Here is a 27,439-nt window from a genome sequence, read left to right as displayed (position 1 = left end):
TCTTAAGTTAAAAATTATGTGCGTCTTAACAACATGGCTTTCCGTGAAGGTATTTGAAATTGCATGGCTAAGTTCATAGAATACAAGTTAATGTTTTCTGCATATGTGTGTGCATATTATAATGTTCTTATCTGGTGGTCATGCTTACTAGTGTTTTCTTAATCTTCTGCGTAGGCACACTTAGTCAGATAGCCTGCTTTGAGAGCAATAAACGCTGTGATATAAACTTTTCCTCTACATCAACACTCACACACTTTTATTGGAGCTTGTTGTTCTTTGTAGTAAACTAAATTTTTCAAGATGCTATAATTTTACAGACAGTTGAATTCAGAGGCTAGTTTCCATCATAGTAGAAAAATTAAAATCAGCCACGATATTTTTGTTTGATATTTTAGGGTTTTTTAAACTCAAGTGGATAAAATTGTTCGTATTTGTATATCCTAGTGACAAACCGAAATTTTTGTTTTTTGGCTGCATCAAAAATGTGTGTGGAAGCTATCAAACAAACCTACAAACCAACAGAAAGACGCAACGTTTCTCGGGATTCCTTCAACTTTCGAAGTTGATTGTTACTACGACGTATTTTTCTGCCAGAGCATTATATACACTGCTCTGTATTCTGTGCAGAAACTATTGCCGGAGACAACTTGAGGCTTTTCCTTCCTGCAGTTCATGCAGCTTATGCATCTTCTTCCTGCCTGCTTATTGTTTTTACCGTCTAAAGGCATTTCTTAGTACATAAGCTGGTGTTGCTTGTCGCAGAAGGCAGCGTGGTGAGCTTATCTTTTTATAAACGTGATTTGTTACTTTTGAAAATTTTGTGTGCTTTTGCCAGAATAAAGTCTGCAATGTTTTCTCTTTTTTTGGGGTGGCCTGTTGCTGTTTTCATTTTGCATTTTTAAGTGTCTTTGAACTTCTGTGTTTGCCGCTCCAGGAGAGTTTTTTCGTCAGGACGAATACTAAAGTTCAGTTTTGAAGTTTGTTTTGAAGTAAGCTGCCTTTAGAGATTTATTTATTTCAGATGTGATTGTGTTCAGCGTTCAAATTCCATCACATTTTTGCAGACGCAAACATGGATTATAAATGAAACCAAGCGTGGTTTTTCGTGTGTCTCAGTGCTAAATTTATTAAGCGTCCTTATTTTTTCTAATAGGTAGCAGAGTAGGGACCATCTGCCCTGATGGTCTCTGAATCTGCTCCAGTTCTTAAGGCTATGGATGAAGTTCAGAATCCACATGGACTTTGTACCCAATACATTGATTTTTGTCACTCAGCATTTTGCGTTTGAATTTTTTGTTTTGTTTCTTTTTTTCTTTAATCCAAGCAACTATGCTTCTTCTCTCTGATCTCTTTCTCGGGCTTTCTTATTTTCTTACTACTTTTTTTTTTTTTTAAATTTCTGTTTGTTTCAGCTTTTTATCACCTCCTGAGTTTGTGTTGCCAGTCCTTGTTGACTTGCAGTGATTCTTGATTCCTGGTCCTTTGTGGGTTTTGGAGTTTGTTCTGAACTCGAACTGGCACCCCAAGCCCCATTAACATCACATTTACTGAGATAACAACAGCGTATATGAAAAACAGTCTGAAGGAAGGTAACAAGCTATAATTACCTTTTTAGGGAAATTTAATGTCTTTGCATTAACGTCTGTCATTCTTAAGGTGTAATTTTTAGTATGATATGTTTAGATTTTGAAGCAGTGATTTTTTTTTTTTTGTCCCTCCGTGAGGCACATGGGACACTGTAGCTCAAGACACACTTAGCGTGTACTATGAAAATGTTAAGTAACAATCAGCTTTACCAAGATAGGTTTCCTTTCTTTTAATTTTACTTCTTAAGTTTGGAACTTGCTTGGCTACCTCTGAAGTTTTAAGGAAAAAAGAAAATGAACAGTATTGTCCTCTTGTGAGGAGGCGCAGACTTAACCTGACAGTTTCAGCTCTGAAATTATATGGGTGATAATGGCAAAATCCCTATGTAACGTTAATTTGTACTTGGTGACCTGCGTTCTCTTGTAGTAATTAAACATATATTGTGTAGCGGTTTATCCTTCACTTGGGTAGGCAAAATCTAATCTCGTTGACGAACAGGGGTGAGACAAGGGAAGTGCTTTTAGTTTGCACGTGGGGTGCCTAGCAGCTAGCGGATGGCTTCAGATAATGTGCGAGTACAGCCTTGCGGGAAGGTGATTGGGCTAACACAATTTTAAAACTACTTTTCCTTGTTTCTAAATGTATTTCTTTATTCTTCCAGATATTTCAAGACTTTCCTTGCCAGCAGGTAGGTTGTCTTCTTTCTTTCGTGTCTTGATGTGCCAGCAGGCAGCTTTTAAAGGCTTGCTTGCGATACGGTAATGCTTTTATATAATCAGAATGTTGATTCTTACTGGTACTGTTGTGGTATCTGTGTCATTTTGGGGACCAGAGTTAAGGCTAGGGAGAAAACAAAACCTGTTGAGGTACAGGGACTTTACATTTAAATAGTGTATTTTGACATCAGAATGAGGTAATTGAGATGCAAAGGTTGGTGGTGGCTAAATATGCATGTGATGTAGTTAATGTTTAAAATGACCCGGCACAAGCATGTGCTAAAGCTGTCAAGAGAACAGATTAGCAACAGTCATAGCTAGTATTAGTGGTGAGTCAGAGGGGCAAATGCGCAAGGAAACGCGGATAGATGGTTGGGGGAGGCAACTACTCTTCCCAGATGGTGGTGGAGAAAGTGACAGAGAAGTTAACTTCCCCGGGGCTGTGGGTGACTTGTGGCAGAGCTAGAAATAGTGTCGTCTTATCGGTGGTGTTGACAAAAAAAAAAAAAAAAAAAGGGGATGAGGGGGAGGAAAAAAACCAAACCTGATTGTAAAAAGTAGTATTCATTTATTGTTTATAATGCTGTTTGAAACACTGTCTTTAGTAATAAGCATCGTTAATCTTTATAAATTAGCTCATGCTGTGGGCCCGGGAGCTCAGAATGGTGATGCATGCGTTTTGCTCTCAGTAGCATTTTGTCTATCTATTCTCCCAATACATGTAATCAAGGGAAGAAGTCACTGTTTGTAATTATACAGTGAGTTCTCTGTTAAGTAACTTTTCTAGAATCATACTTGCAGTAAGCTTTTATTTAAAGTTGAGCAAGTTTCAGGTTGGATGTTCAGCAGGCCTCTTGCCGTTGGTCCTTGCTGTGTCGGCGATTTTGCTCATATATCCATTCTGTTATCGCTTATTACTGAAATATGCTTCATAACTAGCTATAGGTATGGACTTATAAAAAGATTGTTTCAAGTATAATGGTACTTAGTCACTTTGAATGTGCTGGGGAGGTAGTTGTTTTTTTTCCTTTTCGAATCAGATGCCAATTTTGATTAAAAGCTTTATGTCGTGCAATCTTTCCACAAGAACTCTTAAGTGTCTGTTCTGGGAGAAATCCGTGTTTTCTTGAAACAGAGTGCTAAACATGAAGTTATTTTTCATGTAAGAAAAAATGATATTGGAATCCTGAGAGCCGTTGTCAAGATGCAAGTGCTTGTGGAGAACACTTGGCAAACTAAACGTTTGTCTGATGCTTAGCCAGGCCGAAGGGAAGACGCGGGGTGTCTTGTTCTTCTGCAACTTTTAAAATAAAGATGCATGACAAAACTTCTGAGTTTCCATTTGGGACTTGAGGGCTTTTTGTCTAATTCATGGCTTGGATTGACAATGAACAACTGAAATCTGGTTAGAGTATGTTCCCTGTTTAAGGCTTGTTTCAGGTTAATTTCTGACTTCTGTCTTCAGAGTATTTTGGACAGATGGAGGGAGATACCTCCTCCTCCTTCCTCTTCCCCTCGCTCTTTCCCCACCCTGTGTTTTCTGCATGATGGTAGGATGTGGCAGCAGGATTAGTGGATGAAATGTGGTGCCTTCTCTCTTTGTGCGTGCGAGTGTCCTAAGGATTTTAAGAGGCATTGGGACTTGTAGCAGTAGCATTGAAGTACAGAGAGGGCAGACATTTGCCTTAGGTTTTGACATGGTGACCTGTGGTAAGGCACAGGCTTTGTGTATAGTTAGGCTAGAAACGCTATGCGCCATAGCATGGCTCTAGCAGGCTTTTGGCAGTACTCTCGGATAAGCAAATTAAGGAAACTTGTTTTAAAAACGTGCTCTTAAAGTATTGTGAAAATAGAAGGGCGTATCGAATGGAATCCCAACGAGATCTGGCTTGGCCTGTAGCGTTACAATGTTTTCATTAATGACCATGATGATGGACATAATGCGCTCATTCAATCTACAAGTGATGTCCGTATAGAAAGGTTAAAAGCACATTGGAGGATAGGATTAAAATTCAAGGGAAACTTGAAGAATTGCAGAAATGGCCAGGATAAAAGATGAAATGCAGTTGAATAAAGACAAAGTTTTAATTTAGACAGGAAGCTTTACTTGATGCTGTTTTACGTTCAGAACTCGTGTTTGCAATAGGTAACGATATTTACTTATTTCATGTTTTGCAGGTCCTTATTACTTTCCTCTTCTTGGGGCCGCTTTTAGCAATGGACGATAGAGATCACTGGACGTGCTCTCACTTTTGCCATCAGTCTCTTAGTACTCTGAATTTGCATCACAACATGTTGTGTTTTTGCAGTATTTGAAGACTTCACAGTAGCAAGGAGGATACTTCAGATGGTCACCGTTGTACTGTCTTGTTTAAGATTGGATTATGTGTAAATTCTGTTCTTTGTGGTCAGTTGCCTACAAGGGTCATCCAGAACATTTCTTTTTTCCTTTGATTTCATAGGCAAATCTTAGTGACTGTTGAATGCATTAGTGGATTAAGTCATTAGTTAAATCATCCCACAAGGGAGTTGTCCTACATTCATCTGTATCGCTGTTTTGAAGTCTATAGGTAACTTGATTTTTTGCTACCTTTTACTTGAGGTCGTGGATATGAGCGTTGTGAATTTCTGGAATGCCAAACAGTAGATAGAGGCTTGGAGGGCAACTTGCTAAAACTTTATCATTTCAGAGCCAGCTGGAGAACATGCAATACTTCTTGTCTGTGTACGAAGGCATCTTTGAACATGAGTGTGTTCATAATATGCCTGGAGGAGTGGAAGACTGGTTTCCTTTGGTAAATTGAGCTGAATCTTGTCCATGGGCACTGTTTGCATTTGAAAGTAATAGTGCTAGATTTTGCTAACCTCCGAATTTTAAACAGATATGGCGTGATAATCTTCGTGTGAAATAGCTGACTTTTTCATTAGTCTTAGTCCTTGGTTCCTGATCCAGCAGTGCAAATGAGTATTCATTACTAGAATCAGGAAATGGTAAGAAACCAGGCGACTATACTTAAGGTGTATACTAGATCGTTAGAGAAAATTAAAGGAAAATAGACAAAGTTTAGGATAGCATGCAATGGGTTTTCAGTCAGGAATCCCAGAATCTTAAATATAGAATCAGGACCACCCCAGGTCCTCCTCTGCGAAGCTGCTCTCTGGCCAGTCGGCCCCCAGCCTGTCCTGGTGCTGGGGTTTTTCCTCCCCAGGTGCAGGACGTGACATTTCCCGTTGTTGACCTTTGTGAAGTTCCTCTCTGCCCGTTTCTCCAGCCCCTTGAGGTATCTCTGAATGGCAGCGCGACCGTCCGGGCTGTCAGCCGCTCCTCCCAGCTTTGTATCGCCTGCAGACTTGCTGAGGGGGGCCCTTGGTCCCATCATCCAGGTCATCATCAAACAGATGTTGCTCTCCTACTGCAAGGTATGGAAAAATGTATAGGGAATGAGCATCCGCATTGCCCATGTAGCCTTAATTCCGGATACGCAGTATATTTGGAAAGTCGGACTGGTGTTTTTGTGCTGTGTAGCATATAATTTAGGTAGGTATCCTTCACACAGTCATTGTTACCTTGAAATATTAAATCAGTTTGGCACCAGTTCTAGCTCCAAGCGCTCATTTAGGATGCAAAACAAACAAACAAACGAAAAATGATATACCTTCAACTGCAGTCTAAAGAAGCTGCTCTTCCTGAATTAAAAATGTGTCCTCATTCAATCTTTCAGTAGCGTGTCCTGCCTGGCTGCTTACAGGAAGCGTGCTGGCGATCCATTTAATTAAATCGGATTCATCTCCCTGACACCTGCCACAGAAGCATACTTTCTCAAAAACATCCTTCTACTGCTTTTTCCTCTTACCCAGCAGATGCCAGGTGGCTGTTTAATGCTATGATGTAATTGGGTCGTCTTTATCTTAAAGATAAAGAGGGGAGGCAGTCTGGTCAGCTGTCTGATCAACTTAAACATTGCAGCTGGAAATGCAGCATAGCTTTTCAGGATGTCCACACGACACTGACTAGAATGAGAGCCTGGATGCTTTCAGTGATGCTAAGAGATTGAAAATTAAAAATCGATTGACTAATTGCTGTAGGAAGTTGCAGTAGCAAGAACATGGCAGAACTGAAGGTATGCAAAATTCTTGAAGTAAATGTTCATATTTATTAGAAGGGGGAATATATTATGCAAAAATGATTCATAAGTTGAGAACAAACTCAATAACATAAGCAGAAAACTGCTGTTAACATCTCTGCTTAAAGGGAAAAAAACTAACCAACTGTGTAGTCAGAAGTAAAATATTAGTGCTAAATAGCAGCTTTTGGATCTGTCCCTTACATTTAAATTAGGACGGACTCGAAATACGGACTACATTAGGGACTGTAAGCAGTTCCTCTCATGGCTGATTTTAGAATTCCTGTTTTACAGTGCCGAATGGCTAGTATAAAAAAAGTCTGCACGATCTGTTTTGCTAATGGTACTATTTTCAGAAATGCCTTTTGAAAGTCAGGATTTTTTTTTTTCTCTCTTGAATTCAGCTTCTTGTCCAACAATAAATTTAATCTGTATAAGTTTTTGGTTGTTCTTGTTGGTTGTAATTTTTTTCATTGCAGTTGTGAGGTTTTGTAATGTAGTTTTACAAATGAAAGTATGAGATTAGAATTTGTTGAGTCTGAGTAAAGCTAGTGCTGTTGAATTAGGGTAGCTGTCTGCATGCCTCTTAACTGTTCAGAAGGCATGAGACAGTTTTCTTTGTTTTGATGAAAGTGTGCTTTATATCTTAAATTCTTTTAATCAGCCATGAGGAATGTGCTATTTCTAGACTTCCAAATATTGTATCACAGAGCTTATATTCCTATTGGATGAAAGTTACTGTTGCTAGAACTTAAATCTCACTTTGAGGAAGCTTCCCTCGCTACTTGTGCGTTGGCTTTTCTTGTTTGAAAATTTTATTCTGTAGTTCTAATAATAGAATCATCCTCACATTGCAGAATGCCTTTTTCCATTATATACCTCTGATGCTTTAAAAGGTAATAAATACCCACCAGCAATAGCTTGAAAGAATGGCTCTTTGCATTGAACTCTTAACAGAGTTAAGAAATTGATATCTGAAAGAACAGGGTTATAATGCTTTCTCCCTTTCTCGTGGTACCTTATTTCTTTGCTTACAGATATCAGCATTAAACTGATATCAGTTTTGGCCCCCGTTGTTGGGTGAGGGGACAGTTAAGACCTTGAAATTAAATCTGAATATTTAAAAACCTTTCTAATGAAACTTTCTAGCCTCGTTTGGGCTGCTCTTTTCTAACCTTGCCCCCCAACCACGTGTTTTGTAGTTAATAACCCCACAGTTCAATAGCCAAGTGTCAAGTGCATGCTTTCAATGATAAAAGGTTAACATGTTGCAGTCAGTGAGTTTGGCCTAGGGTGTAGAGTTCATATCAAAGGTGATGAGGCATGCTAAACTTAGTAAAATCGAGAAAGCTTAGCACTGTTTTCTTTTTCCTTTAGAAAATGATGTTCTTGTTAGTCTTCTATTTGAAAATTTTGCGATATACTTTACATGGAGAGATCCCAGAAGATTTTGCGGGCTGTTCTTACAAAGGTTGCTTTATCTACTAAGTGTGGTTAGTACATATGGCAGTAAATATAGCAGTTCCTATATCTCAAACACGGTATAGAATAGCTGAAGTTGGAAGGAACTTGCAGAGATCGTCTGGTGCAACGCTCCCTGCTCAAAGCAGGGTCAGCTGGAGCAGATTGTTCAGGGCTGTGTCCAGTCAGGGTTTAGATACCTCCAAGGACGGAGACTCCCCAACCTCTCTGGGCAGCCACTTCCACTGTTCAACCACCCTCACGGTAAAAAGTGTTTTCTTGTGTTTAGATGGAATTTCCTGCATTTCAATTTGTGCCCCTGGTCCTTTCACTGGGCACCAGTGTAGAGAGTCTGTCTCCATCATCTTTATACCCTCACGTTTTGTCAAAAGATGCTTTTTACCTGCTTTGTAAGGTATGTTCCGTTTTTTCCAAGCAGTCTTCCATCCTCAAAGAGGATGACCTTAAAACCCAAAACCTTGCTGTCAGCACCAGCTGTGCAACCAATTGCTGGCTCACAGGATCTGTCCACTCCCCCTTGAGCTCTTCTCCATACTATGAGAAGGGGCAGAAAAGGTTAAATGCCCTGGAATAGTCTCGGTAAGACAGTTTAGGCTAACATGCCATTTTCAAAGTGAAATTACTGTTTAGGAAAATTTTATTTTATGATTTGTGGTTCGTCAGTGACGGTTAAGGCAATGACTTATTGTTCTGTCCTGAAGACTATTGCTTTGCGTGATGTTGGTGTTAGTTTAATCATACTTAGAGACAACTATGCCACTTGATCAAGCAACCCGCTTCAAATGCTGCTGCAGCCAGGTTTGCTCATGTTGAGATTGATTCAGGGCATAACTGGGTTTGTTATGGCTCAGGAAATACAGTCTGAGATGCACTCTTGTTTTGGAGCAGAAAAGGAGAACCTCTGCTCCTCTTGTAGCAGAGTAGGGAAAGAAAATAGACTAATGCAATGACAAAAATCTATGAATCCCTTTTAAAATGTAGAAGTTAGAAGCTAGACACTGCTGCTGCTTTCCGTTTAAACGTTTGACTTGATAGAGGTCTAGAAAGTGAAGAAACCTACAGTAAGGCCTTGTAGGCAGTCAGGTTTTTAATGCTTTTTTTTGACCTTGGCATCAGTGTTTGCGTAATACTGATGCTTTAAAGCCTGTAAATGTGCCTTATGTGGCTCTGGCTGTTCCCAAGTGTTACTAAACAGTCATATAGCGTATGCATGTCTCTAGAAAGTCAGTGTAACCACATCTAAATGAAATGCTATTCGTATAAATCCTTTTACAAGAGATTCCTGAACTTTGGTATGTGCACTGCCAGTAGTGTGAAAATGTAGTTTAAACAGCGATCCTCTTCTCTCCTAGCTGTGCAGAGCGGAAAGCTGTGTGTGAGCGTTACATTTGGGACCTCAGCCTTATAATATAGGCTACCTAATATTTGCTTGTTGCTGTAAGAAAAATAATTTTTCTACTGCAGTTGTCGTCTTTGACTATATACCTACCTCATTTTAGGTAGCTGTTCTAGACTTATGCTTGGAGGCTTTTAAACTATCGGGACTATTTGTTTTCCATTATCACCTCCAGAACTGTGTGTGCGTGGAGGGCGGGTTGTTTGACTCTAATCGTAAAAGGAACAAGGAAAAATATAAAACACCTTATAAAGTGTTTTATTCATCTGCTCCAAAATAGTTACACTAAGTGTAAAATTTCTGTGGCAGAAGGAATCAGGAAAAGTTACAAACAGGAGCCGTCTCTTTCACTGGAAGGCTACAGTTTTTTCCCTTTGCCGTGATAATCTTGATGAGTTATAACCAGTCTGTAAAATGGTGAATAGTTAAGAAATTTGCCCTGCAGACCACTGTTTTTCTGGGAGTGTGTAAAGGTCAATTTGAAGGAGAAGACAGGATAGAAGGAAAGAAGTTTTAAGACAGAATATTGAGAGTAAGATAAAATTTCTGGGGAAGTAAGTCCTGGGAGTACTGTGGCCCTCAATCGTAATTAGCTTAATCTGTTCTGATGTTCCAAAAAATGAAGTTTGATATATTTGTCAATTAATGCAATTGAAGTGATTGCCTGAGAAAGTAGGAAGTTAGGACTCGAAGGACCTTTCGTGTCATCAACTCCTATGCCCAATGTTCGTATACATTTTAATAAGCTGGCTTAATAGCCTGAGAGAATATATTTAAAAACAAAAAGAAAACCCAAGTTTATCACTTCCCGTCTGTAGTTCTAGCTCCCAATTTTTTGGGGACATAGGCGCTACTGCGAGGGATGGTTCTTGCCTGCTTGTATACAGTAATCTGATAATGGCAGAATTCAGGAAGTCAAGGGTATGCTATATAAAAATTGTACCACTTGAATGTATAGCATGTTGACGGTCTCTTCTTTGTTCTAATTTGTTGCTGTTTTTGGGGACAAACTGGAAATGTCTGTTTGTTTGCATCAGCTGGAAATCAGTTTTACAAATGATGTCTTTGGATTATTATAAGTCAATTTGTCAGTCTGGAGGGACTGGGATACTTTTCCTAGGGGAAAATTGCTCAACTGTTTTTGCAAGTGACAGGAGAAAGGCGCAGGCGAGAAACAGGGCTGCTCCTCTCTGGATAAGTTGAAAGATGCTGATTCCAAATACGCAGTCAGTTTTGAAATCAGTGATCCGCACATTTTCTCTCTTCTTCTAGCTAGCCGACTTGATTTTATTGCTCGTTTGGCAAGTTTGTTTTTGAAATACTACTATTGTATATATCCTCTTACTGAGGATGATGGACAAGAAACTTAGGAGCTTTGGTGCCATTAAGGCCTGTTGACATCCTTCAGCCACAATTTCCGGAAAGGGGTTTTGTAGGTAACTTCTCACAAAGCTGGGGGAGAGCGTTGTCTGAGACTTTATATTTTAAAAGTCCAAACTAAGAGTAGGTGTTATCAATTTCAAAAAAAAAAAACACGTATTTTGAAGGTGTTCTTGGAGAAAAAGGAAAAAACCTGACAGTTCTTCATTTTTGGAAAAAAGGACTAGGAGAGAAGCTACAGGATTGTTCTGGGTTTTGCATGTAACAATAGTAGAGGAATAGCAGCAGGGCTCAGAGCTCTGTTGTACTCTATCGCTGTCAGAAATAAGTAACTCGTAGTAACATTTTTCTCTTAGAGAGATCCAGATGCTTATTCACTTAAAAAAAAAAAAAAAAAAAAAAGGGGGGGGGGTAATGCCTGTTTTGGAGGGGAGGGAGTACAGGTTGAAAATGTTTATTTGTACTTTTTGTGCCTTTTAAATTCTCACTTTGATTCCATTGAAACAGAATGAGTGTCTAGGACTGGCGCTTCAAATTCGGCTGAAGTAGTTCATAAGTGCTTTTCTGTGAGCCAAGTGAAATAAGTTCACTCCACACTGTACATGTGTATGTATATTCTTACCAGCAAACTGACAGGTAACCGTAATGCAGAAAGAGCCTGAGGGACGTTGATGAGGGTTATTCGAGTAGCATACCTAATCTACATCTAAAGTAGATTTTTGTCCGGGCTCTACCAAGGTTACAGAAATGTGACATCTCTCGTGTTTCCGCAGGAGAAACTGTAGTGCTCGGCCTCGGGGCGTTGCTGCATAATGAAGGCCGTTGCACTTCTTGGAAGTGAAGGTGGCCTCTGGTCTTCAGCAGAGAGGTGAAGCTGCTGCACCCATTTCTAAAGGGTACCTTGGTCAAACCTCAGTGAATATCCCCATTCTAGCTCGCGATAGCAAAATCGATTGGAGTGACACGTGCTGATAGCGATGAAGTATGCAAAATTTACCTTGTGTTTGTTTTGTACTTCCTGCGTGCAAGCCAGGAAGCAACTTCCAGGGGTGTAGCGGAGCGTAAATTGGAAAGTCACTTTTAAGTTGAAAGGCTGTGCTTGCTCTGAAAAGCGCATGCCTACTCAGCTACCCTGGGCCATTATGTTCAGCTGGTGGCAACTTTTAAGGGAGCTTGTTAAATGGTTAGGAACTTAAGGGATTTTTTTTTTATTGTAGGGTTTTAGGTCTTTTTTTTTTTTTAGCTGAGTTTATAAAAGTGTGTGCAAAAGGCAGGGCACTTGTGGGTATCTGCTAAGAGGGCTGCAGCATGGAGGGTTCATCTTTCCACTCTTTTGCAAACAAAACAAAAAATGGAGGACAGAGCTAATTAAGGCGTTTTAAGGTATTCTGAATGAGAGATTCTGCCACTTCTTTACAAAATAAAACCTTCAGTGGCAGTCCCTGAAAATATCTTGATGTTCTGGTTCAGAGCAGCTTCAGGAAAACACAAACGGAAAAGGAAAGAAATTTAATAATGAAGGTATATAGCCACGTGTCCTTTACTGCATCGCCTGACCGGTATCTTGCTATGCCCATGATACACGTTCGCTCTGCTTTATAAGACTGCTCCACAGACAGTCCAGTTTCTGCTAAACTCTGTAACCCCTTCAGCTCTTGCATCTCTTTCACCTTAAATATGTAATGAACTTAACAGGTTTCTGTGCAGGTTTCCGTTAAAGGCCCTCACCACACTGGTCTCCTGTGCAGTTATATTCACATCCCATATCATGGTGTGCTGCTACTCCTGAAGCAACCTAAATGACTGAGCAATGATTTATTGAGCCTTGCTGAATTTTCATGAGGTTACCTCGGATTTTTTTTTTTCCTGCTGGTAAAACGCAAAGGAGTTGGAAAGAAGGGTACTCCTCGGCACCCATTTCATGCAGAAGATAGTAGGTAGTGGAAGTGAGCAGAGTCAGCAATATGTTTTGATGAGAACCAGGAGCTTTCTTGCATGAGTGCATTAAGGACACTTGCTATGGTATCAAAGTACGTTTGTATCTAAAGTTTGGTATCAGCAACTGTGACGAAAAGGAAGGGTGGGGAGAATAAAGAAAAGTATAGCTGAAAGGAGGTTTCTAGAAATCAAGTTGGATCTTGTGCAGTTGTTTATGTAAAGTGTTAGCTGTTAGAGTGTGTTTTTTGTTCCGCGGGACCTGAGTTGGGAGTGACTTGGAATCGTCTCCCAAAATACACATATACGTGTTTGAAGTTGAGCATCACAGGCTACAGTGGACTGAGAGGAAAAACATTACATGCTGGATTTTTTTATCAGCTATTTTATTATAAGTTACGCCTAAAATGACCATAAATAAACTACGTGAGGACTTCTTCAGTGTATTTTTACTTTCTTACCAGTCCTTGTTGTGTACAGTTCCAGTGTTTTGCTTGTTTGGTTAGCTAATAACTCTCTTACTTGTGCAGGTTTTTGTGCTCGACAGAAGGCTGGAGGAGGGGAGTAGTAAGAAAAAATGTAGATACTATACCTAATGGCTTCTTCCTCTCATGCTGCCTTTTTGTTTTAGGAAGGTGAAGAACGTCTTTAAGAAAATATCCAAACTGCTTAAAGGTAGCAGTGTTGTTTCCTGCAGCCCTTTTCCCTGTTAAGAGTGGGAGGGAAATTAGTACCGTGATGGAAATTGAAAGACTGCGGACATTACTTTGCTAGGCATCAGACTGATGCTCTTCAGGTTTTGATATGGAAGGTCAAACTAAAAAAAAAAAAAAAAAAAAAATCTGTTCTTGTTGCAAACCTATTTTCTTTTGGCCTTTATTCCTGCTAAGGAGCCAGAGTAACAGTAGCAGTCTGTTAGATGACTGTATTTCCACAGGCAGGCTAGAATTACGGTAGAGATGGATGCGAAAAGGTATCGATCCAACCTTTGTCTCATCTCTTTACTGTCCTCTTTCAAATGCTTGAAGTGGGAAGCGGATTCGCTTCAGAAGCTATTCAGCTTCTTTATAGTTTGTTTAACTCCAGCGCAAAGTTGTTCTCCAGATTATATCTTCGCTAATTATCCCTCTACTAAGTTTAGAAACTGTACAAAAGGATTTTTAAGTTAGTCTTCATTCAGATTGGTTACTTGCACTAATATTGTTTCAGGTGTTTCATTGTACGGCCACACGTATGCTGAAAGGGTTAATATAGAGAAATGTTGGAACTGTATTTCCAGGGTTAATAGCCTTTATCTTGTGATTCAGATTTACCTGCTTTCTTGAATTAAATCTATGACGACTGGATGGGCCAGGACGCAAACACGTGTTTTTGATGTGGTGGTTTGCTCTGCTTATCCTGCAGAGGCTTTGAAAGCCTTAGTTGTAGCTGAAGCTCTGTTTAGCAGTTCAGTTGCTCTTTGAGTCCAAAGAAGCTTCTTCCATTAAGATATGGAAGCATTTTGCTGGTGCTTCTTGCAGTCTTGGTAACACGTTATTGATTAGCATTAAAACTGCTACTGATTATCTCCCTGGTCAACTGTGTGTCCGCCAAGAAAGGGAGAGGAAAGGTGGTTACTAAGCTTCTGAAACCTGAGGCCTTGTGATAAAGAAAGGTGGGGGAGCTTATTGATACAGTGGGATGCCATAGGTAATCATGAGAGTTGAGGTTCTGGAAACATTGACTGCTGAATAATCAAGGATTTTGAATGGAAATTTAAAGGAGGACTGGACCACAAACTGGCTTTCTTAATCACCTGCCCCCTTCAAAGCCTGAGGGGGGAAAAAGGAAATCTCTACTGCAAGACAAAATTTACTGAACTTGCATCATTCCTGAAGATATCTAACCTATTAAGATGGTAATTTCACAGCTCTTTCTGCAATTTAAAAATTCCTGCTGTACTATCATTTAAGGATACTTAACCTAAACTTCTCTAGGAGCAATTTAAGCTAGCTGTGTTCTTTTCCATGTCTCAGTGACAAGACGAGGCTTATAGCTGTCCTCTGTTCATTTACGTATCCACTGATTGTTGTCTCCTCTTAGTCTCTTGTTGCCTAAACTTAAAAACCTTAAAGCTATCTGGTTTGAAATGCATCACACAGGATAGCGGAGGCTAATACCACAGGGCTTTTCAAAGTGGTGCTTGACAACTTGGTACCAGATGAGAGATGAGTTCTTGGCCCTGTCAGATGCTGTTAAGTGCTGACAGCATTGCTCCCATGACATCTGGTAATGTAGGTCATTCAGGCAACTATTAAAGGGCTTTTTAGTGTTCTGTCTACCATTGTTAGACTGTGGATATTTGTTTAATATCCTTTCCGCTAGACCTGAAAAGGGCTATGCTCAAAAAGTTGGCTCTCTTTCAATTGTATCGGTTGGTCTTGTGGATTTTTTGCTTCTCTCTATAGCTCTCGCCTAGTTTAATCCTTATAGCAGTAATCTTTGCTTCAGCAGAACACCTTCGTTTGTGCTCAGGTTGCTCTCGAGTCAGTGGATACAGCCGAGTATGCTTTTGGACGTCTGTTGTATTTGGAGCTACAGTGAAGAAGTTGCATTGATCTGTTCATAATATCAACGTATTACGAAAGGATAAGACTGAGAATATTTGGTACCTTTGACTTACTGAATGCTGTTTCATCTCGTTTCGTAGTTGGTTATCTAAACTAACTTGGGCTTTGAAACATGGGAAAACTTGAAGTAGAGCAACCTAGATCTGGTTATTCTGGGCGCTTTGTGATATCAGTTTGCAGGCGTTTTCATAGGTAAACATTATGTCTTCAACAGAACAGTGCTGAAGAGCTGTCTTTTTCTAATTGTAGGAACAAATGAGGCTATTTAGGGGTTATTATGCACTGGAAACAATTTTGTCTTGCCTGAAGACACCCTTTGATTCCCCACAGCATGGCAGGGGGACTACCTGAGGAGCCGGTGCTTGCAGGTTTATTGCCGTTCTCACAAGGCAGAGACCTAGGTGGAAGTTGTGAAGTGAGTGGCCCTTCTTGGTATAAAATTGGAAGAGGGATTGATTAAAGCAAATAGGAGTTGAATTTTCTGTGGTTTAGTGGCTCAACTCCACCTGGACTCTACTGCAGTTTTAAGGAATTCTGGCTGCTATACAGGATAGGGGCCGTCCTACACAAAGCATCAAACCCAACATGTCTGAATTTCTCATGAAACTATCTCAAACTGAATCTATGGTGAATCTATCTGTGAATCTTTGGAGAGAGGCAGGGGGTTTCTTATCTCTGACAATATTTTCTTGTTTATAAATTGACTTTATTTTTTGCTTGATATGATTAGGCATAGAATTTGCTTGGTTAATACAGCTTGTGTTATAAAACTTTAATTGAAAAGACAATATGTAAAAAATGAATTTTAAATTTCCTATTTTCTTAGAGCCTTGAAGGGTGTCAACGCTGGCTTGTTGATTTTGTTGATTATTCTACAGTACTAAAACTTCAAAGTTAGATAGCTGTAAGTTAAACTTTTACTTACATGTATGGAATTTATGTTAAGTTCATCCTCAAATAAGAAATACAATGCTAGCTGTTACGTTCATATGTTTTTAAATATAAATGGAATAGTGTTGCATTATTTTGGGCTGATGGATGTTTATTCAGTTTGTAGTTGCATTTAGTGATTCCAAAGTGTGAGGCGTTGCTAATGCTGTGTTTGCGTTTTACGTAACGCTCGGTCTTTGAAAATTCCCTGCTTTCTTCTAAGGTGTGATGATACATAAGTAGAACTCTTAGTTGAAAATACCTTTTTAGCACAGAGTTTTGGTCAGCTTCTTGTTCTAACTTTGTATTTAGCATATAGAGAAGCTAATAGAAGAAGGGAGCGAAAGTGTTCGGACTATACCGTTTCTGGTAAATTAACTGGGCCCTCTGTTGCTGCGCAGCTTTTCTGTTGTCTTTTCTATAACCAGTTATTAGATGGATGAAGGAGAAAGCAGCCCAGATATGACCCATAATGAGCTTCAGTGTTCTATATTCCCTTTCAGAAGATGTGACTAGCTATTCCTCGTTTACGTTTGAATTAATGGCAAAGGGTTTTAAGGACCATCTGTAAGGTCGGGGATGCCTTCCACAGAATGCAAGCAATCCTTGCAGAATGTATTTCCTTAAAACAGTAACAGAGGGTTGTTCCCTCACCACCACCCGTTTGGGGTATCTTCCACAGAGGAACATCCTTGTGGCCCCTATGGGTAGTTCTATCTCATTCCCTCCTCTCTTCTCACCACCTTCCTGCCCATCTGAGAAATCTGAAGAGAGAAACAAATACAAATGCAATGGCGTAGTGAGCCTGTGGACAAGCAACATTCTCAGACTTTGTTTTGCGGTAAAAGAAGGAGCAGGATGTGTAGAGATGAGAGTTCTTTCTCCTCTTTGTTTTCCAGGTCCCCATGAAGCAGATTTTTGCAGGGTGCAGTCTCTAATAACGTGAAGAGACTTCTCAAATGCATCTTGAGAGTAACCACGGCTTCTTTTGCAAATAGCCTAGAATCCAAAGAAGTAGAAGCTTGGAATCGGTGCCCTAAGGAAGGAGTAATTTTAAACCATTCTCAGATTTCATGGTGCTGACTTTGTACTCCTCTATGATAAGCCTTCAAAAAAGTAAATGGAAGGAAGTGGGAGAGGATGAGGAATTAGTCCACCTACATGAAAATATGCTATAGCTTATATGCCTGAAAATTAATGCAATCCCTATGAGCTTAAAAAGTGGCAAATCTTTATTTACAGAATAAGAAAAATAAAGCTAACTTAGAGGTCCTTCTAACATCTGTTGTCCTAATAGCTTAGGCTAAGATGCTGCATGCTCCCTGCTCTGTTGCTGAGCATCAGAGGCTCCTTTGGGAAGAGGAAGTATTGGGAATTTCATTAACAGCGAATTCTTCCTCCCCTCTCCAACTTCCTCTTCTGTTTCCCCTCCCAACTCCACTGTCAGTAGGTTGAGATTTAGCATAAAAGCAGTGAATTCTGTCAACTTCAGCTGTCCCCAAGGACTTAGAGAGCCAGTCCTCTGGCAAAGTAGGTACTGCTTTTCGAGAAGTAAGTATTTTGGTAACTGTATGTGAAACAGCCATGGAAATCTTAAATAACTCCAAGGAAGCCTTGCAGCTCAAAAAGAAACACGAATGCTACTGTAAAATGTAGTTCTGAGAATAGTAAGGCTAATTAGGTGACTGTAATCCAGAAGGTGAGAAATGTTACTCTAAAACTGTACGTTTTTCAGGAATTATGACCGTAGATGCATATTGAAGCTCAGCAAATGAGGAAAACGACAGCAACTTCAGTAGTGGATCAGATTTTATGCCAGAAGAATCTCTTGAAGAGATCTAAAATAGTTTATGCTCTAGAACCAACTTTTGGGGGGATATGGCTTTCTCTAGTCAGTTAAAGCAGCAGAGGGATGCTGCTCCCTACAGAGGGATTTTTTTTCTGTGTATTTTTGCAGTGTAAAAGTATTTCTGTGTATTTTCTCCTCGCCCTGAATAACAGCTGCCCCAGCTGTTTGAAGCTAGAAAGGGTGAGCTTTATTGTATCATACCCCTTCAAATCTCAAGGAATATTTTCCAAGTACTAGTTACCCTTTTTCTTCAAGAGAAAAATGGCCTGATTCTAACCCACGTTTCCTGAGCTTGCCTATGAGGACGTGAATGGGATGTGATGGAAGGCAGTGTCAGAAGCCTTGCTGAAGTCCAGGGAGACAACATCCCCTGCTCTCCCCTTCTCTACCCAGCCAGTTGTCCCATCCTAGAAGGCTATCAGATTGGTCAAGCCTGATTTCCCTTTGGTGAATCCATGCTGACTACTCCTGATCACCTTCTTGTCCTCCATGTGCTTAGTGAGGACCTCCAGGATGAGCTGTTACGTCACCTTTCCAGGGATGGAGGTGAGAAAACATGTAAAGATGATGATGCACTACTTCTCAACAGTTCCTGTGAGCAAAAGAGGAGGTCTTTTGATTGACTCTAGCTAAAAGCATCTTTCTGTCTTCCTAAAAAGAAGAAACTTATAGGAATAGTATTTTCTATTCTTAAATGTTCCACATACAAGAAATAAATACAGCAACTAGAAGACAAAAAAAAAAAAAAAGGGGAGCAAGGGATGAGCTTGGGAGAATGAAGGTTACGGTGCAGGTTCTGTAGTTGGAGAGCATCTTTGTTGTAATCTGGATGCAAACATGGACAAGCAAATGAGTTAGGATTCAGAAGACTTGTCCTATGACCAATACACCACTTTAAAATTAGTGTTAGAGCAGTCATGAGGCATTTTTAGCTTTGCAGTCTGTTCTGCAGTAGTCTCAGTAAAAAAAGCACTTGTGGCTTTGCCGGAAACCCTCGCCCTCTTGTGAGGGCAGATTTGGTTTGGGGGCTGTCATTTTTCTCTTAGCCAAATGAATACAGTTAAACTTTCTTATTCTATCTCTTATGTCTATATGCAGAATTTAAAATAAGTGTGCTTGTTCTTAAGCCCATAGTTACTAGAGGAAAAAGCAATGACTGAGAAAGTGGCTCCGTCTATCAATGGTCAAGTCCAAACAAAAAAAAAAAAGATGATGATGGTGTGATTAGTATGCTGTAGGCTGGACCTCTTTACATTCATTTTGTCTTAACAAGTAAATGTGCTGGTTCCTTCCCTCTGTTGGAAGGAGATGTCTGGATCTGCTGTGTTCATGCAGTAGCTGCGAGGTTGCAGGAGAGACATGGGGAAAAAAAAGAAGTCTCTTTCTTCATTCTGCTGTCAGACACTGCCTTGAAATAGATATGCAGACTTTCTTCACAGTTTCTGAATACCAAGTTTTGTCCAGTTTCTCTGGAAAGTGAGACTTAGGCAAGTATCCTGTAAGGATTCTGTCCGGTTGGCTGTGTCCCGTTCCCCTTCCCAACAGCGTCTGAGCTTCTCAGCCGGTATGGCCAAAAATTGCTGAATGGAGATATTAACTGATGTGAAAATAATTGACTGAATTGTGGAGAGATCCTAAACGATGCCTTCACTGAGGGAGAAGCTTCAGGTATCTGAGACATCCGCAGGAGCTCTGACTCCAACATAACCCCTAAGAAAGCCAAGCTTTGCCGATTCATCGATACGTACTTTAGAGCTTTATTTTTGTTTTGATAAGCTTGAGTGGAGAGAATTATACAGCCTTTTATCTGCCTCCCAGTTGTACAAAATTGTTTCTTAACCCTTTATTTCACGAGGCTTTTATGATTTTTTTTGCTCTTACCTTCACTGGGGGTACAGGACCAGCCTTTAAGGCAAAATTAAAACGAAAACCAAACGTCTTAATACAGCTTCAGCTTCTGGCTTGTTTCCCTGCCTTCAAGGAGCTGATGCTGATACTCAGCAGACTTTAAAACCAGTCTGAAATTAAGCAGCCAAAGTCATAGTTACTGTAGAAAAGCCTCGACTTAAATTTCCTTAGAGGCAAAATTCAGTTTGTTAGCTGAGGACCGTGAGCTCTCCGTTTTATTATTGGGGTGGTTTGAGGGGTTTTTTTGGTTGCAAAGTGTATTTTATGAAAACGTCCAGTGCTTCTACATACTGTTAGTATACATAATTTATTTTGGAATAGATATTTTGAGTATATGTTTAAGCAGACAGTTATCAAAGAAATGATATTTTGAGTAGATGTCAGCATAGGTATCTTCCATAACAAAAAATATTCTGTAGTGTTGTACAGCTCCAGTTTCTGACAACGGAGGGTTACCTCTGTGAATGTTACAGTCTGATGGGCATCACCTAGGACAGGTTGTTTTACTTAACTGGTACTCGGATACCTTCTTCAGGAACCGTATTTATCAAGTATTGCAAATACTTGGCATTGAGTATATTCTTTAGAGACAAAAATATTTAACCCCCTTTTAAAAACTTTTTGTCTTCTCTTTGTACCGCCCGTCCTTCTTTTTCTTTACACTGAAGTTTTAGGATTTTTAACTTCCTTCAGAATGCAAATTTAATGCTTTTGGCTTTTTGCACTGAGAAAGTGATGATATAATTTGCAAGAGGAGAACAAGCAGGTGTCCGTTATATACATTTCTTCAGTAACGAATAGAAATGAAGTAATTCCTGTGTGATATGTGGGTGTGGTTTTTTGGCTTTTTTTTGCTTGTTTTTTCTAAACCTGAGTTTTAAAGTATTTTACTATACGATACTCTTTTCCTCACCTTTTCCCTTTTGTAGCCTCATATTACAACCAGAAAGTACGTCCTTGAAGAGGATGACTGTAATACTCACGTCGTCAATGAGGATAGCTGTAAAAAGCAGGCAGCAGCTCTTGACACTCAGATTGAGAACTTACACTTTTCATGGATGAGACTAGCTTATGTGCAATGTCCACATAGTGCGCTTATTCATATCCTCCTTGAGAGGACACATCAGTTAATATTTCAAGAGTTCTGTTTTCAAAACTTTAAAAAAAAAAAAAAAAAGACTACAACTGATAGATGCGTAGGCTTTTCATATTTTACGTTGTAAAAGATGAACCAAAACCAACCCTAGTAACAACCAGGAAAATACCTATGGCTTTCAGTTTCGAAACTGAGCAAAACGAGGCCCACTTGCTCAAGGTGATGAAGGAAGTCCCGTGGCAGAGTTGGGTACCTAAAATCAGCTTTCCTGCACTCGGAGCTGGAGCTGCAACCTCAAAGGCGCCTTCCCTTTGTGGCTCTGTCTGCTGTAGACAAGGAGGGGCGAGGGAGTGTCCTAAATATTATTATAACACAGTGCAGCATGTGTTGCTGTATTACCCAAGGTAAATATGATTGACCTTGTTATTGAAAGCATTTGGCTGTTTGTGTAGCGCTTTGAGGCTTTGAAAACTTTGGCGGGGGGAGGCGTGCAGGCGTATCTTCAGGTCCCTTTGGCTTTCCCCAGCCCCAGGAAGAGCTTTGTGCCTGAGCAGCGAGGCAGAACAGCAGACGGCTCTAGTGTAGCCTTGTCACTACCTTTTTGCAGTGAATATATATATATATATTCCCCCCCCCCCCTTTTAAATATAGAAGAAAGCAATGCTTAAAAAAGGCAGCAACTGTATTTCTCACAAGTTTTGAAATACACTGCTTTAATTCCACATAGCCAGCGTATTGCAAAGTCAAGATGGCAGTACTTATACGTAAAGAACAGTGATTAAATTCAACATTTGCTGTAGAGTAGCTTGTGCTGCTACAGCAGGGCAGATATGTGAAGTTGAAGGTGGTTAGCTTTAGATTAATTCCCTTTTGGTTATAGTCTTGGATAAGCCTTATACCTTACTGCTGGGGCCTGGAAGTGAGAAAAGATTGACATGGGATATGTAAAGAGCTTAATGATTGTGCGTTAGATTTTTGTTCCTGTAGATTTGTAATACATATTTTGGCTGAATCAGTTGTTTATAGTCTCTTTTGTGGGCCTTTTGCTGAGAGTAAAATGGGTGTTTTATTGATTTCCAGATATATACGCTGTTTGCTTGTTTATGAACATGTGCTTGCACAGCGTTTATACTCTGATTTTTAAAAGGGAAAAAAACATTGTTGCCTGTAGTTTTGATGTTGCGTGCTGCAAAGTTAAGAAACAAGTGCTATCCAGGATGTTGGGCACGTGTGTATATTTTGCGATGCCCTTTGCCTTTTGCCCGGAAGCATGCGAAGAAGCTCCATGGGGTACTGATGAATCAGAGGCATGTGCTTGCTCTTTTTTAGAGGCACATAAACGCGGGCAGCATTCTTTCATCGGCCGTCTTGCCGCAGCTCTGATGAGGAGCGTGGGTTGAGGTAGGGTCCGGCCCCCGTTCCTGCTGAAGTTTATGGAAGTTCTCGCGTGGGGGGGTGCGTGGGTACGTGGGGGTTTTTTTGTTGTTGTTTTTTCTTAAGGTGTTAGTGGAGCTATGAAATACCCAAAGCATATTCAAGTGATGGTGGGGGGGGAAGCCGGTTTGAACGCGTGATTGCGGTGTTTCTGTTGCAGGCTCGTAGCCTCCTGGATAGCTGCGAGCGCCCCGTGCTCAAGCCGGGCATTGTTCCGGCTTTCATTGTTCCCACGTCGCCGGGATAGTTGCCGCAAACGGAGCGGCGGCGGGGCGCCTTGGGAGGCTGCCAAAGGCGTGAATTTGGAAAAAAGAAAAAGAAAAAAAGAAAAAAAAAAAAAAAACCTCGGGGCAGCACAGCTACAGCCCTGCCCCGGGTCAGCCTTGATTTGCGGCTCAGGCGATTTTTTGTTTGGTTGTTTTTTTTGTGTGTGTGTTTTTTTTTTTTTCCCTCCCCCCGAACCCGCTCTCAGTTGGGTAAACAGCAGGCTGCCGGGCGAGCCGCGCAGAAAGCTGAGATTAGCATGCTAATGCGGTGCCCGCTAATCGCCTCCCCTCCGCGCTCTCCTCCTCCCGCCGCCCCGCATGGCTCCGGCAGCCGCCGCGCACCATCCCCATCCCTCCAGCGCCGGCCTCGCTCGCCCCGGAAAGGGATGGGCTGCGCTCGGCGCTGCTGAGCCGCCGCCGGGGCCGGGGCTCCGCGAGCGCCGGGCGCTGGAGGGGGACGGCCGGCTTTCCCGCAGCCGGATGAAGACAGCGAGCGCGGGGAAGGTTAGTAGCTCCGCTCCTGGCTCGCGGGTTGAAGCCCCCCGAGTGGCCGGCTCCCCAGCCCCCCCCTGCACCACCGCGGACTGCCGGAGCGCTGCGGGCGGGCGCCGTATGCCGAAGCCTGGATGAGCTCGGCACGATTGTGTGTATGTTGTCGCTGGAAGCGGCAGGCCAGCAGGCCCCGAGACAAGCAGGTGCTGTCTGTATGGAGAAGAGCGGCTGTAGTCCGTTCCCAATATGCTGGGCTAAAGGTACATGCAACTTAATTACGTTTTTTATTTTTTATTCCCCCCCCCCTCCTCCCTCTGTTAATGTTTTACCACCTGTGGGTAAACGGGATTTTTTTTTTCTCCTATCAAAGGAGAAAAAAGCTGGACTCAAAAAATATTTCTAATTCTGGTCGTGCAATTGTAATGTGAAGCAAGTCAGCTGCATCTTTTTTCACCTGGCAGCTGAAATGGCTTTTTATTTTTATCTATTTATTTATTTTATAGCCTCTCCTCTCTCATTACCCAAAATTATTTGAAAGGAAACACTTTAGCTGTTTTGGTTTTAGTGGCACTGATGCGCGGATCTGATTGCTTTGCTTTTAATGCTCATATGTTTTAAAACCCCTGAATGTAATTCTGCTCTTGCTCACCTTTAGGTGACGGTGTTTTTAAGTCATTGATACAGCATTTTCAGTGAAATGCCAACATCCTTTTAATTGATGTCTTAGAAGTTGGCACCCATATTACAGGCAAAAAAAAAAAAAGAGAGAGAGAGACAATAACTAACTCCAAAGTATGCATTTATTATGGCGAAAGAGTTTGATCTGAAACTGAAGTTTATCAGAAATTAGATGGAAATGTGAAACTCACACAGAGTATCTTAACTTGAATTGCAAGGCGTTAATATTTACACTCTTATAATCCGAAAGGTTTTTATGTGTTGGTTTTGTGGGTGGGAGTATCTGTCTGAGGATACAGTGCAGGGATTAAGCTCAAAATTCTGCTAGTAGCCAAAGAATCAGATCCTCCTTAGATGGAAAGCAACTGTAAGGTATCAAGTGAAACTGGTTGTAAGCATAACTTCCTTCGTGTTCGCTTTCATTCAATGTACTTTCCTTTTTGGAAGAGAAACTGGCTGTGAAGTATTGCACCGTAGCAGTCTTGGATGCCGGACCGAGGCGGTTACTGCAGAAGTTTTGGGGGAGCGTGTCTGAAATAGGGAGGTGACGGTTCAGTAGTTGGTAGGCATCGGCAGTTATGAGCGCTCCCGTATAAAATAACGCGCAGCTGAAGTTGAGTTTCTAATCCCCTCCCTCTGTTCGGAGGGCGCGTGGAGGAGCGTTTAGCGCGGTCTTTGTCTTGCATGCTTTCTCGGGCTTACTGAACTGTTGGGGCTAAACTAACTACTGTTTGCCCTGCATTCACATACTGTAACAACACGTATAGGGAAAATAGCTGAGAGTGAGAAATCGCCCGCTGTGAGCATCGTGATGATGTCTAATGAAGTACAGAATCTATCAGCCTACTGGGGGGAAATAGTTCCTAAAACAGTGAGCAACAGTAGCTGGAAGTAAAGCTGAAATAGAGCTGTGCTTTACTTCTCATAAAACTTGCTTGCCAAGAAGGGGTAATGGAGATGTCTGTTGCTGCGTGTCGCAAACTAGGTAACTGAGGAGATGGAGTTAACTTCCCAGCCGCCTCCTTGGAACATGCAGAGAGTCAGAATGAAGGTGCTCTCTGGAGAGTGACTTTCAACATGCACAAGTAGGAAAGAAAAAGTTTCTTTTAGAAGAGGAAAAAAACGCAGGTTGTTACCATCTGTTAGTAAGACGTTTTCATATTGGGGACAACCGTTTTCTTCCTTGTGCTCGGTTCCAGGCGCCCACCCCAACAGGCTAGCGTAGTCTTTCAGAAGACGACAGCATTGGGTCCTGCTGAAAGGTATTGGTTTCCCCCCACCCACTCCAACAACGACGCTGAATGAAAAGTGATCCCTCCCTCTGCCCCTCGCTGCAGCAAAACTTCTCCTGGATTGCCTATCCTGCCTTCTCCTTCCTGACATGGAGAACAGCCTTGTGATCTCTCTTTATTCCTGCTGGGGGGAGAAGGGGGACACCAGCAGTTACATAAGAGGACAAAGGCACAGCATCTCTGACTCTGCCGGTTGTGGTGATTTCTGGAAAAAAGCTACATATCATCCCTCAAAAAATAGGGCAGATGAGAAATAGCTTGTGCTATATTTGTGATCGAATGGTGGCTGTTTCTTAGTTGATGAATACTCTGTATACGGTTCACCCGTTTAACCTTAGGGGAATGAAACGGATCTGGCCTACTTTGATAAGGGCTGTGAGATATCTACAGTCAAAGAAAGGTAATATATTAATGAGATAAACATTTAGTTTGGGTAGCTTTATTCTGACCCATTGGCTGTTAAACCTTCAGTTTGTTACCTGCAGGAACAAACAAAACTGAGCAAAATTGATAAACCTTTGTTAAGTGTTTAGTAATATGCTTTAAAATGTGACTTTGATGTATTTGTTTTGTTTTCCATAAGCTGTCTTTCCAAACGGTCCGTTCTCTATTTGATTGTGAAGGACGGAGCTTTTTGCGTGTTACATGTGATCTCGTGGCAGACGTTTGAAAATGCTTTGAAATATTTCACTAAATCTATATTCATATATAGTATGCGTATACTTTTTTTTTTCTTTTAGGGTTTCTGAATCTGAAATCTTATCTGCGTAGTGGTACCGTGTGCTGATCTGATTGCAGTTAATTCTGTACGCTCTGTCTGAAGGACTGCAGCAAAGAATTAGTCAGCTAGTACTTGCTCTTTTTTTATGAAGTATTCATGTCAGCTGCGTTGCCAGATTCTGCCGGCTCCTTCGCGCTAGCGTCAGTCCTAAGCAATGTCACTGTATTTGATAATTCAGTCTAGATCTGCATGCTCAAGATTCGAGAGTATTTTGTTTGGCAGGCTAAGAGAAAGTTTGTGTTTTGTTTACTGGAAGATTTCTTCTCAGCAGGCAAATCTGTATTACCTTATTTCAGTAATGATAGGAAATGGATCAATTCTTGGCTTGTTTTTTCTCATTTCCCTTACTAGGTAATTGCAGACTTAAAATTAAATCTCTGATCTAGTGAAGTAAAGGGATTCAAGCTTGGTTAGAGCTTAAATGAACACTGAAGGGGGAGTATCTTGGTCGCTGAGAAGGCAGTGCTTTTCCTCCAGTTAAGTGCTGAAATGTTGTGCCGGTGTCATATAGGGCTAGTTCTCTTTGGATATTTTCTTTCCGACTGTAACAGTAGACTAGAAAGTGTTTAAATTAGCTTAAATTTTTACCAAATAAGTTTATGTGGATCATTAATAATCTTACCAAAGCTTACAGATGCTAATTGTAAGTTTTAAATGGTATAAGTTATTGTACTTTGTACTAGTCTTTACTAGTCACCTTTTCCCCCCCGCAGTTTCACGTGGTTTGCCCTTTTTAACTTTACAAAAGAATTCAGAAAGAAGTGTGAATTTAGCAGTTAAGGAATTGTTTGATAGCTCTGCCGTATCCCTGTAAATTATCTACCCAAAGGAGGAAGTTCCTTTAATATGTTCCATATGAAGAGCTACCCGTTTAATAATTTACAAAGAATAAATTGGCTTGATGTTGTTAGGTGCACCCTAACAACAAGGGTGATTGCAGTTCTTAACTACTAGCTTTTAGACTGCAACATGAAAAGATATTCACTGTCTCCGAATAATCAAACCCAGTTCCGTCCAAAGCGGTGTGCTGACTTGCTATTTTTAAGCCAAGTATGTTCTGAAATATATATACACACATATACACAAGTATATATGTATTGCAGTCTATTAAATATTGCACCGCTTTCTCTGAGCGATAAAGTGATTTTTAAGTAAACGGTTCTTTTCTGGTGCAATGGGAGGAGGTGTTCAGATGGTGCCTACTGGTTCACCTTTGGAGTAGAAGCCAAATTGCTAGATGCAGAGGGAGAAGCAGTAAAGAGCTTTTCTTCCATCTCATCTGTCCGCTCTGTTTTGCGAACAGAGAAATAACTTCCAAGTTCTGCTTCAGTTTTGTAGAGACTTTCAGTTGAGGTGACTAGAGGAGGCACCTGATGAACGTGTTGCACTTCTTGCCAACCTCTAGGCATGACTAGGGAGTGCTGCTTCTCCCCGGGTTTCTGAGGACGTGGCAAGCAGGAAAAGAGGAATTGTTGTTTCAGTTA

General features: G+C 40.9%; 1 protein-coding gene across 25 annotated transcripts in view; it reads left to right on the top strand.

Moving 5' to 3' along the window:
- PTK2 (protein tyrosine kinase 2) overlaps positions 1-27,439 on the top strand; it is a 212,586-nt gene that overhangs the window by 42,781 nt on the left and 142,366 nt on the right. For 8 of the 25 annotated variants that reach the window (XR_011139351.1, XM_068933407.1, XM_068933403.1 and 5 more), the window contains exon 1: positions 23,096-23,464. The exons of 4 other annotated variants lie outside the window; for them this stretch is intronic. Coding sequence is in view for 11 of the 21 variants with exons in the window: in XM_068933407.1 (XP_068789508.1) it covers positions 23,362-23,464 (103 nt within the window). In the remaining 10 variants the exon portion in view is untranslated. Of the gene's footprint in view, positions 1-1,412; positions 1,590-2,248; positions 2,276-22,272; positions 22,414-23,023; positions 23,465-27,439 lie in introns of those variants that run through there. 13 more of the 25 variants (XM_068933417.1, XM_068933422.1, XM_068933415.1 and 10 more) reach the window with 8 other exon arrangements.

The sequence above is a fragment of the Struthio camelus genome, chromosome 2 (assembly GCF_040807025.1).
Source record: "Struthio camelus isolate bStrCam1 chromosome 2, bStrCam1.hap1, whole genome shotgun sequence".
NCBI lineage: Eukaryota > Metazoa > Chordata > Aves > Struthioniformes > Struthionidae > Struthio > Struthio camelus.
The sequence above is the reverse complement of the archived record's forward strand: the minus strand, read 5'-3'. Positions and strand labels throughout refer to the sequence as shown.